General features: G+C 44.2%; 2 protein-coding genes across 5 annotated transcripts in view; one reads left to right on the forward strand and one right to left on the reverse strand.

Annotated features, from left to right (window-relative positions):
* PPARGC1B (PPARG coactivator 1 beta) overlaps positions 1 to 12,133 on the forward strand; it is a 155,862-nt gene that overhangs the window by 128,903 nt on the left and 14,826 nt on the right. Inside the window, exons 13-15 of one of the 3 annotated variants that reach the window (XM_064278089.1) lie at positions 188 to 270; positions 2,035 to 2,144; positions 5,251 to 5,362. The gene's annotated coding sequence lies outside the window, so the exon portion shown is untranslated. Of the gene's footprint in view, positions 1 to 187; positions 271 to 2,034; positions 2,145 to 5,250; positions 5,363 to 6,343; positions 6,455 to 12,133 lie in introns of those variants that run through there. The other 2 variants (XM_064278095.1, XM_023550585.2) reach the window with 2 other exon arrangements.
* The window catches only part of PDE6A (phosphodiesterase 6A), a 98,225-nt gene continuing 89,695 nt past the window's right edge, over positions 3,604 to 12,133 (reverse strand). For both annotated transcript variants that reach the window (XM_023550591.2, XM_064278107.1), the window contains 3 exons: positions 7,986 to 8,069; positions 5,211 to 5,358; positions 3,604 to 3,683 (listed from right to left, as the gene is read on the reverse strand). In XM_023550591.2, the coding sequence (XP_023406359.1) occupies positions 3,604 to 3,683; positions 5,211 to 5,358; positions 7,986 to 8,069 (312 nt within the window). The remainder of the gene's footprint in view (positions 3,684 to 5,210; positions 5,359 to 7,985; positions 8,070 to 12,133) is intronic.

Here is a 12,133-nt window from a genome sequence, read left to right on the forward strand (position 1 = left end):
ACCATTGCATTTCATGTTATGTACAAACTGTTTACAAATTGTTGTCTGTTGTTTATATAGACTCATTTTCATTGTCCAGGTGATTTATTTTTCCCATCTATGAAAAATGCTTGGATTTCTTTAGGCAAGAAGGGAACACATCATGATTTTTCCCTTTAGAATTAATGGGGATGTTTTCACTTAACAGCAGGCTTCTCTGGCGTGAGTTACAGTCATTCATGAGGACGTCTGTGACTGATTCCTTGGTATCTGTCACTCCCTCACTAGACGGTAAGTTCTAGAGGAGCAGGACTGCTTCTCCCTTGGATGTGGGAAGGAGCAGGGGCAGCCAAGAGGGTCTCAGCCACATGTAGGTGACAGTGTGGTGACATAAGATCCTCCCCCTGCTTCCCTCTCATTCTGGTGTGAGACGATTATGACTAAATGAGTTGGCTTGTTGGGCATGCCCAGTTCCCCCATCAATCAAGACTTCCTGGGTGGGTGAATGAGTGAATCCAACCCCATGGCCCGATACTGTGTACAGTTAAGGAAGGCAGCCCAGCCAAAAGTCACAAAAATAATCCATTGAATGGTGCAAGGAATCTACTGGCAGATTGAGAGCCTCAGGACCTGAGTTGGAGACCCAGCTCTGCCACTTCTATATTGTATGAGCTGGGGCAAGCCATCTCTTTGGCCCCTGTCCCTCACTATGAAGTGAGGTGATTTGCTTAGTTAGACTCAAAAGTCCCTTTATGTTCTAAAAAAAAGTGAATTCTCAGAAGCAGTGTGGTTGTAAGCTGGGAGTCTGCTGTCAGGATGCTTGGCTCTGAGTGCTCACTCTACTTACCATCTGGGTGTCCTTGAGCAGGTTTATTAACCTCATTGAGTCTCACCATCGGTCTTAGTCTGAGTTCTCTACAGAAGCAAAACCAGTGAAGCATATGGAAATGTATAGGGAGAAATTTACTTCAAGGAAATGGCTCATGCAATTGTGAGGGCTGACAAGTGCTAAATCTATGGGTGAGGCAACAGGCTAAAGACCTCCGCTGGCTCACGTAGTTTCAGGGGCTGACGTATCCTAAATCTGCAGGTTGGGTGGCAGGCCGGAGACTCCACATGCCTACATCCCAAGAACTAGAGCTCAGGAGACAAGAAGAGTGCAGGGTCGAGAAAGAAAGGTGAACTTGGCCAAAACATCCATTTATATACTGGGAGCAGGCCACGCCCCCACATCAGATCGTAAAATGGAAGGTGATTACATAATGTGTGCCAAACCACTGAGAATCAAAGTCTAGCCAAGTTGGCACATAACATTAACCATTACGCCATCATTTGATAAACGGGGCTACTAAGAGTTTCTACCCTGTGGGGTCACTGCAGAGATGAGATCATGCACAGTACCTAGTACACTGTAAGCACTTCATAAACGTTAGCTGTGATCCCATTGTGCACAGTCTCCTGCTAACCATAGCCCTGAGAGAGTGGCACGGCAAGGATTATGACCCTCCCCATCTGAGAGGTGAGGAAGGTGAAGGAGCAGAGGGAACCTACCCAAGGGACTTAGAATTGTAGTAGCAGAGCCAGGACTAGGAGCATCGATGCCTGTAGCTGGGTAACACGTATATCTCTTTACCTTGCTACAATGTGATATGTTTAGGGACATGTTACTGCTTAAAAGACCTGTGCTCTTAGAATGTCGATTTCAGGAGGGCAGAAAATCTAGCTTGGGAGTTAAAAGATGGTCCCAGACCCAGCTCCCTGTTGACATCATGGCCTGAGATATGGGCAAGGCTCATGTGTCAGGAGCCCAGATTAATCTGCTGTGGAAGTCGCAGGGATGTGTGCCCTATACACTGTGTTCTCTGTGACCTTGGGCATCTGCTTCTGGAGGGGAGCTAGGGAGCTGCGCCATGAACTTGGCCCAACCCTGTCATCCTCACTGGCCCCCAGTTTCCTCCTTTACATAAAAAAGAGGGGAGAGTAGATTGGTGGTTTACAAACAGTTCAGCAAAACCTTGTGATTCCTCTCATTAAAGCAACTGCTTTTATATACAGGCTTCTGTATAACACTCTGTCTGGAAGAGCTCTCTCTAGAGCTGATGTCCATTTATGGAAGAACAGGGGACAGAAGAACCTGTTCTATGCCACCACAAGGAAGCAAAGAGGTAAATCCAGAATATAGGACATTGTGAGGACAACTGACTCTTTCTGTAACAAGCCACTAGCAAAGAAATAAAAGAAGGGAGGACTGTGTAGATTAAAGGAGACTTAAGGGACATAACTATACTTAACGTGTGAAACGAATTTGGATTGGATTCAAGCAAACCAGCTGTAAAAGACGTTTTCGTGACATTGTGAAAATTGTTGATGGACTGGTGTCACTAGTTGCAGACACTGTAATGGACTTGGTCTGCAGGATACGTATTAAGGAGTACCCTTGGACCAACACCTGTGGAAGGGAAAGAAAAGAAATAGAAGGAAGCAGGAGTGAGCAGAGGGAGTAGCCAATCTGCAATGCAAGCCGAGCCACAGCCTCAGTGGACCTCACAGGGAGTTCTGAAGCTAGAATAGCCCTTCACAGTTTTCCTGTATTGGGCCAAGATGGCCTGGCCTTTACACCTGACATGGGCCAGTCAGTGGGTGTGGGCCACCCTGGGAAAGGCCGTGACCCTGGGCAAAGCAGCTCCCTGTAGTGGAGGCAGTCCCTGAAGGGGCTTGTCTGAGGTTTGTCTGCCAACAGCGCTCACGGCCACAAGGCCCACAAGTCCTTCACTGAAGGGGAGTTTGAGCAGCTCGTCACAGCATCCACCATGAACAAGGGATCACTGTTCCATTTGTTACATGTGATAATGGTGTGGTTATGTGAGAAAACGCCCATACGTCTTTAAAGATGTGTTATGGAGGGGTGAAATGACATAATGTCTGGAATTGCCTTCTAAACACTTCAGCTAAGAAAAGAGATACTGAAGTCACTCCTGAGGTTCACCCTTCAGCCAAAGATTAGACAGGCCCATAAAACAAAACAAGACTAAATGGGCACACCAACTCAGGGGCAAGGATGAGAAGGCAGGAGGGGACAGGAAAGCTAGTAACAGGAAACCCAAGGTCGAGAAGGGGAGAGTGTCATGGGGTTGGTAACCAATGTCACAAAACAATATGTGTACTGATTGTTTAATGAGAAACTAATTTGCTCTGTAAATCTTCAGCTAAAGAAAGAGAGAGATGAAGCAAATGTAGCCAATCTTGATATGTTGAATCTGGGTGATGGGTATGTGAGACGTCGTCGTACAATTCTCTACTTTTGAGAATAACTGAAACTTTTTAATAATAAAACATTAAATGGAAGTATAAGAACAAAAGTGATTCTATGCAAGCAGGTGAATCTAGCATTAATTGTTTAATTGATGTCTATGAAAGATAGAATATTTGTTTTAGCTCAATAAAAGTTCTCAAGGCTAAAAAAATGTTTGAAAACCACTAGATGAGATGTAAGCTAAATTCTCTTTTGGCTTTAAAATCCTATGAGTCTTTTACTTCTCAAGAAGATGTGTGGTTTTCCACTAACTTGGGTAATCACTTCCCAGGAAGGGTAGTGCCATTCCAGTAGGACAATTCCCGCTGGGGCTACTGGATGCAGCAGGACTTGGATGCGGGTGCGCCCCCTCCTGCACCGGGGTTCCCCCCAGGCTGGTTTCCTGTGGCTCCTGCAATCAGACAGGAAAGAGAACACACCAGGTGAGAGGAGGCTGTGGTGGGCTTCCCCTCACACCTGGTTCGGACTAAGAGTTGCAGACTCAAGGGCCTTCAGAGGCCAACAGATAACCATACATGCAGAAGGCAAGCCAGGTATAAGGAGAATCAGGAAAACCGAGAATGTTTCTCTACTCTAAGAGAAATAACAGCACAAGCATGTTGATAAATGGCAACCAACACTTGGTGCCAATGTCTGGGAAACAACAGGGAGTGGTAGAGACTGATAAACTGGAGAGAGCCTCTGTCCCATCCAGAGAGGTTGGTTGCCACTCATCTCCAGCCAATTATGATGCAGAGATGCAGGACAGGTGTGGCCAGGTCTTGATCTTTTAAAAAGAAAAGCTGGGAATCTGGATTTCTAAATATGAACTATCCCACTTTTAAAATGTGGACAGCAAATTCAAATTGTTTTTTAAAAATGCAAGCCAAAAAAAAAAAAAAAGACATCAGCTAGCCACAAGTTTGCATAGATCTGCTACTAGTCCAAAAGGTAACGTGCAAATTAGAAAAAATGCTCTTCCTCGAGACATTTTAATGCCATTTTCTGGAAAACTGTACTAACTATACAAATGTATGATGACTGTAATGTGTAGGCCGCCCCTGGAAGTATGGAAAGCACAACTTAAAAAACTGTAGGCGGGGACTCTCTGTTTGCAGCTGCCAGTTTAGAATCGCCCCACACTGCCCGGAGCAGAGCTGGAAACCTGGCAGTGACCATGTTGAGGGACGTGTTGAGGGATGACTGTGCAGAGGAGGGCAGTCAGGGTGGTGCAGGGACTAGAAGCCATATTCTGTGAGGGAACCAAAGCCAAACAACCAGTTAAAAAAAGTGTCTTGGGGAAGGGGGAGCTGTCAGGTGGAGAACAGAGAACAGGCCAGCCCTGTTTGACTCCTGAGGGCAGACTGTGGCCACTAGGTGGAAGCTTCAAGGAGAATAATTTCAGTTCAGTGTAAGGGAGAGCTTTCTCACAGTGGTACTAAATGATGGTGCCATGTAAAGTGGTAAGCCCTCCGTCCCTGGTAGTGTGCAAACAAAACCTCATGATGGTACAGATGGGATTCAAACATCAGATAGAAGGCTGGAAATATGACCTCTAAAACTCCTTCCAACCAATAATTCTAGGTTTTCCTCTTTTGCCCCTGACCTTTGTCCACAAACTTAGAGGGGCCCATGTCCTTAGAATCAGAGCCTGTCCTATACTGGGGGAGGCAGTCTAGGAATCCCTGCTGGGAGGCCTAGAGCATCCCTCAGCCTCAGTCATGGGAACCAGCCTCTGCCACTTACTACCTGTGCCACTTGGCCATGACTTTTCACCTCTGTGAGCCTCAGTGCCCTCATCTGTAGAATAGGGCGATAATAGGTCATCGGAAGGTCTAGATGAGACCACATGTGTGAGGCTCTGAGGATACACTCAGCCACCCTATGAGTGCGAAGTGTGTGGGAGGTTGGGACTCCCCATCTTCCCCTTTTCCGAAACCTTGTTTGGCTCCCTGATGTTTCTGTTTCTCCTCCTCCAGCGCCTTCATCTTGGCGTCATATTCATCAGCAAGCATCTTCCACTCTTTGCGGTTGTTGGTGATTCCGTCCAGCATGGGGGTGATCTCCTCATGGAAACGGGAGAATTCCTGGAAGACAGAGAGAACCTCTGGTGTAGGGTGGCTGAGAGGTGGTCATGCTCCTAGGTCCACGTTCAAGGGGACAGCATAGTTGGAACTGCCCAACGTTGGAATGAGTGGCCTAGGAGATAGCAGGCTTTCCTACACCAGCAGTGTGCAGGCTGACACTGTGAGGCCTCCAGTCAATAGAGTCACATCTCTATCCTGCTTAAAACCCTTCTAAGGCACCCACTGTCCTTTGGATGAAATCCAAACCCCTTATGATGGTTAAGATGGTGTGTCAACTTGGCTGGCCCATGATTCTCAGTGTTTTGACAGCTGTATAATGTGATCACTTTCCTGTTGAAATCTGACATGTGATCACCCCCGATGGAATCTGCTGAGTGGTACTGGCGGGGGTGGGGCCTGTGGTGGCTCACCACCTCTTAGCCTTCATCTCTCCGCCTTCCACTATGGACTTCCCTTTCCTGCTTGCCTTGCAAAAGTTGTTGGCTTGTTGTGGATCCAGCAGCTGTCTCTTGTCTGACCTCTGGTTCTTGGGACTTGAGCTAGTAGCTTACCTGTCCATCTTGGGATTCGCAAGAGTCCTGCTTCCTGACCTGCCTATCTTGGGTTCGCCAGCCCCTGCAGCTGACTCAGGAGAAACCTCGTGGTCTTGCCTGCCCACCTCGGGGATTCCTCGACTGTCACAACCCGTGAGCGGGATCCCCGCTCTCCAGCCTGCTCATCTTGGGTTCACCAGCTTCTGCGGCTCCATAAATTGGGAAAGGACTCTATCCTGATCCAAGGACTTGGGACATTCCAACCCGTACAATTGCCTGAGCTGTTTCCTAATATAAATCTCTCTAAATACATTTATACGCATTATCGGTTTTGCTTTCTAGAGAACCCAGCCTAAGACACCCGTTAACGTGGTTTTCAAATCCCTCCACAACCCAGTCTCCTCTTGCCCTTCAAAATCTCGAAGCCTCCAGTCACTCCAAATCTCTTTCAGGTTTTGGAGGCCTCTTCCCTTCCGCAGGCTTCACACAGGTTTTGCCTTTGCTGGGACGCTGTTACTCCCCTCCTCTTCCTTTAGGCCTCTGCTCAAACGTCATCCCTTCAGGTAAGCTTTTGCTCACCCTGTTAGAAGTTCCTAACCACATCTCATTTGTAGTGAATCCCTTTGACTGTCTCCCCAGAGGCTGTGAGTCTGGAGGGCAAGGACATCATCTGGCTAGTTCACTGGGATAACCCTGGCCTAGCGCACCATCTGGGGCACAAAGATACTCAGTAAATATTTGCTGAATGAAATCAGATGTTGAGAAGATGATTCTTAAGGTTTCTGCCAACTCTAAGAAGCCCTAGTGGCACAAAGGTTAAGCATTCAGTTGCTAACCCAAAGATTGGTGGTTCAAACCCACGCAGTGGCTCTCTGGGAAAAAGACCTGGCGATCTGCTTCCATAAAGATTATAACCAAGAAAACCCTATGGGGCAGTTCCACTCTGTCACAAGGGGTCGCGATAAGCTGGAATCAACTCGGTGGCACCCAACAACAATTTATAATAAATAAAAATGATAAAGAGAATGAGAAAGAAGATAGTGCCTCATTGGAGCACAGCACATTACAGTTTATAACACATATTATCTCCTTTGAGCCTCAAAAACTACGAGGTGGGAAAACAAGATTCATCATTCCTACAGTTTTTAGGGAGGAAATCCAAATTCAGATTAATGGAGTAAATTTGCCCAAGGTAAGAATGGAAAATCTGGGGCCTGCCACAGAGGTCTTGTCAGAATCAGTGACAATCAGAGCTGCCTGGGTTTGGGCCCAGCTCTGCCATGCCTGTGTGACTTCGGGCAGACTGCTAACGTCGTTTAGCTTCAGCCTTGAAATCAGTACAGTCATAACCCTGGTCATGGGGTTGTAGTGATAACCCGTGTAAAGTACTCAGCCCACTCTCTCTCAATAATATTACTGATGGCTGTGTAGAGCAGTCAGCTCCTCTGCCCTGTTGATCAGAGGACCCCAGTCCATCCGCATTAAATCAGAGCCACACTCGTGCCCGCTCTGGAGCATCTGCACTTCTCCTTCCAAGCAGAAGAGCAGCCACTTGCACAGCAGACAGAGCACCTGCAGTCAGGAATTCGGGCTCTAACCCTGCCTCCTGGCTGACTCCAGGGACACTGGCCCAGTCATAGCCATAATAAATTTTTTAAATGGGAAGTGGATGGTGGGTTTCTCAAGATGGGGACTTTAACATTGAGCAAGAGCTCAAAGAGGAATTCAGATTATCATTTGAAGATTGAGTTACTTTGGCTTATCAAATTTCCATCAGCTAGTGAAGTTATTTTTTTTTTAGTGAAGTTAGGAGAGCATGTGTTTGCTATATTTCCTCTTTCCCTGTCTTAGTCATTTGTTCCACAACTATTTATTGAGCACTTAGATGTGCCAGGCACCAAGCTCAGGGCTGGAGATACAGCCACACAAGACCACCTAGAGCTGTCTTGGGAATCAAATGCCATCAGAGATGAGAAGTGCTTTGTAAAGTATCGCCCACTGGACCCTTGCCACAGTTTATTATTCCTGATACTTTTTGGGAATCCTGGATTTATCAATGATATGTTGTTAAGTCTAAGGAAAAAAAGGACTTACCTTGTAGACAAAGGTGCAAACAAAATCAATGAAGCCGACCTGAAGCTTGGGGAGTTCGTCAGCCTTGTTTCTGTCCATCATGGGCTGTCATGAGGGAGAAAGCGTTAAATGTGCTGGGCACCTGCTGACCTGATGCCATACAAGGGATTTCCACCCTACATATGAAGTCTTCTTGCTAAAAAGATTGAACCCCAAAATCATCAAATCTGCAGATCCAACTAACAGTTTGAGGAAATATACGGAATAGAGGAACATATTAAATAACACCATGAAGGTACAATCAGCCAAGTCCAGAATATGGGAAACTCTACACAACAACAGAAGATCCAGTTTCTTCAACAAACAAATGGGATAGCCCCCCACCACCACCCCCAAAAAAGGGGGAATTGTTACAATTAAAAGAGACTTAAGAGACATGACAACCAGAGGCAGTGTAGCTCTTGATTGGATCCTGATTTGAATAAACCAACTCAGTTGTTCCTCTTACTCAATTAGGGAATATGAACAGAGATTGAGTATTAGACGATATTAAAGAATTATAATTAATATTGTGAGTGTGATAATGGTATTGTATTTGTATGCATGTGTTTCTTTGTGTTTTAAGTTCTTGTCTCTTAGAAATACATACTAAAATATTTATGTAAGAAAGGACATAACATCTGGGGTTTGCTTTAAAATACTCCAGTCAAAAGAGAAAAACAGGTGCATGGGGGGGATACAGAAATCAAGAATGACAGACTTCTGTTAATTGTTGAATCTGTCTGATGAGTGCATGGAGTTCATTACATATTTTTTAAAGTTTTTAAAAAAGAAAGGAAAAATAAGTAAATCAGTCAGGCCCTTACTGTTCATATTCATGGCACTTACCTGCTCCTCACAGCATTCCAATCCCCCTCAACTCCACCGCAGCCTCGTGTGGTTGCCCTAGCATCCTTAGCACACTTTGACATGGCCATCCCTTTCCCACATCTATGATTCTGTCCCTAAAACAGCTCTCCTTTTTACCCTTCCTCTCTAAGCTCACCTCTACTTCCCAGCACTGCCCTGAGGGCCATGGCCTTGTCTCTGGTAGGAAGCTGGCTGACTGCCCCAGTCAAGTTCACCATTGACAGGTTTGCAGCTTTACAAGTTCCTACCTCCCTTGCTCTGTGCTGTTAGAACAGGACGAGGGGAGATGAACTCCTAGACTGTTGAAACTGAAAGGAAACCTATGTTTCAGTGTCCACCACTATGTAGAGTAACTAAAGCAAAAGAAAGAAATGATGAAGTAAAATAACTGAACAGAAGATTTCAAAGGGTAGCTCAAGAAGACAATGTAAAGTATTAATGAAATGTGCAAAGACCTGGAGTTAGAAAATCAAAAGGGAAGAACATGCTTGGCACTTTTCAAGCTGAAAGAACTGAAGAAAAGATTCAAGACTAGAGTTGCAATATTGAAGGATTCTATGGCCAAAAAACTGAATGACACAGGAAGCATCAGAAGAAGATGGAAAGAATACACAGAGTCACTGTACCAAAAAGAATTGGTCGACATTCAGCCAGTTCAGGAGATAGCTTATGAACAAGAACCAATGATACTCAAGGAAGGAGTCCAAGCTGCACTGAAGACATTAGCAAAAAACAAGTTTCAAGAAATTTATGGAATACCAGTTGAGATGTTTCAACAAATGGATGCAATGCTGCAAGTGGTCACTCATCTATGCCAAGAAATTTGGAAGACTCTAATCTGAGACCAGAAGAACTAGGTGGTACCTAGCTACCACTACTGACCTGACCGGCGACACAATAGAAGGCCCCAGACAGAATGGGAGAAAAATGTAGAACAAAACTCAAGTTCCTAAAAAGAGGCTTGCCCTACTGGACAGATAGGGACTAGAGGAACCCCCAAGACTATCACCCTAAGATAATCTTTGAACTTGGATTTGAAGCTATTTCTGCAGGTCACCTTTCAGCCAAATAATAGATTGGCTTATAATATAAACAATATCACCAGCGTGTAATGTGCTCCCTTAAACAATTAACTATATGAGAACAAACCGTCAACGTTTACCCCAGAGAAAAGAAGAGAAGGCAAGGAGGTGAACAGAAGCTAGATCAATGGAAACAGAACAAACAGAATGGAAATAATGAGAATGCTGACACATTGTAAAAATTGTAACCAGTGGCATGGAATAATTTGTAAAAAAGAAAATTGTGAAATGGAAACTGAATTTTCTGTGTAAACTTTAACCTAAAATACAACTTTGGCAAAAGTTGTGTGATAGATACATTTACAACAGCAACAAAAAAGAGTAGCTGCTGAAGCTGCTTATGTACGACCAAACACCTTGTGGGATTTGGGTCCTTGGTTTGGTGATTTAGAGTCATGGTTTCATGGGACATCCTAGTTAACTGGCCTAATAGCATGTTTAGTGCTTCCATTCTACCTCCTAGGAAACCCTGCTGGCGTAGTGATTAAGTACTATGGCTGCTAACCAAAAGGTTGGCAGTTCGAATCCACCAGGCACTCCTTGGAAACCCTGCGGGGCAGTTCTACTCTGTTCAATAGGGTCGCTATGAGTCGGAATTGACCCAGCGGTGATGGGTTTTGTTTTGTTTTGTTTTGTTTTGTTTCGTACCTCCTGTTTCATTGCATAATGCCTGAGGTCTTAAAAGCATACAAGTGGCCATCCAAGGCAAAATAATTGGTCTCTTTACCTGGAGCAACAGAGGAACAAGCAGAGTCAGGAACAGGAGGAGGATAATGGAACATGTGGCTAATTGCCTCCTTTGTCATGAGACCGGAAGAACTGGATGGTAACTGGCTACCATTACTGAACATTGTGATCAAAGATTGCATAGAAGAATCCTGATCAAAAGGTGGAAAATGTAGAACAGATTTTCAAATTCTTATGATCTCTAGATTTTCTGGAGCCATGGAGGGTGGATGAACCCCTGAAACTATTGCCCTGAGATAATCTTTAAGCCTTAAACAAAAAATATCCTCTGAAGTCATCTTAAAACTGAACAACAGTTTAGCTTAACTAGTAAAAACAGGTCTACCTTGAGTATTATACTCTTTTAGAACTATATGGCATCAAACTGACAACAGCAACTTAAAATATTAGATAGGAACCTTAGTGGGCAGTGAGTTTATGATAATGAGGGAGGAACAACTCAGAAAAGGAGGGTGAGACTGGTTGTACAACTCAAAGAATGTAATCAGTGTCACTAAATTGTACATGTAGAAACTGTTGAATTGGTGTGTTTTGCTTTGTATATTCTCAACAACAACAAAATAAATAAATAAATAAAAGATATTTGGAAAACAGCTACCTGGCCAATCAACTGGAATAGATCCATATACCTACCTGCCTCTTCCAAAGAAAGGTGATCCAGTGGAATGTGGAAACTATTCAACAATATCATTAATATCACACACAAGTAAAATTTTGCTGAAGATCATTCAAAAATGGTTGCAGCAGTCCATCAACAGGTAACTACCAGAAATTCAAGCCAGATTCAGAAAAGGACATGAAACAAAGATATCATTGGTGATACCAGGTGGATCTTGGCTGAAAGCAGAGAAAGATATTTACCTGTGTTTTACTGACTAAGCAAAGGTATTAGACTGTGTGGATCATAACAAATTACAGATAACATTGTGAAGAATAGGAATTCCAGAACACTAAATTGTGCTCATGAGGAACCTGTACATAGACGAAGAGGCAGTTTGAACAGAACAAGAGGATACTACATAGTTTCAAATCAGGAAAGGTGTGCATCAGGGTTGTATCCTCTCACCATACTTATTCAGTCTGTATGCTGAGCAAATAATCCAAGAAGCTAGACTATATGAAGAAGAATGTAGCATTAGGATTGGAGGAAAACTCATTAACAACCTTTGTTATGCAAATGACACAACCTTGCTCAATGAAACGGAAGAGGACTTGAAGCACTTACTGATGAAGATCAAAGGTTACAGCCTTCAGTATGGATTACACCTTAACGTAAAGAAAACAAAAATCCTCACAACTGGACTGATAAGCAACATCATAATAAACAGAAAAAATATTGAAGTTGTCAAGGATTTCATTTTTCTTGAATTCACAATCAACGCTCATGGAAGCAGTAATCGAGAAATCAAACGATGTATTGCATTGGGTAAA

This window comes from Loxodonta africana, chromosome 2 (assembly GCF_030014295.1).
Source record: "Loxodonta africana isolate mLoxAfr1 chromosome 2, mLoxAfr1.hap2, whole genome shotgun sequence".
Classification (NCBI taxonomy): Eukaryota; Metazoa; Chordata; class Mammalia; order Proboscidea; family Elephantidae; genus Loxodonta; species Loxodonta africana.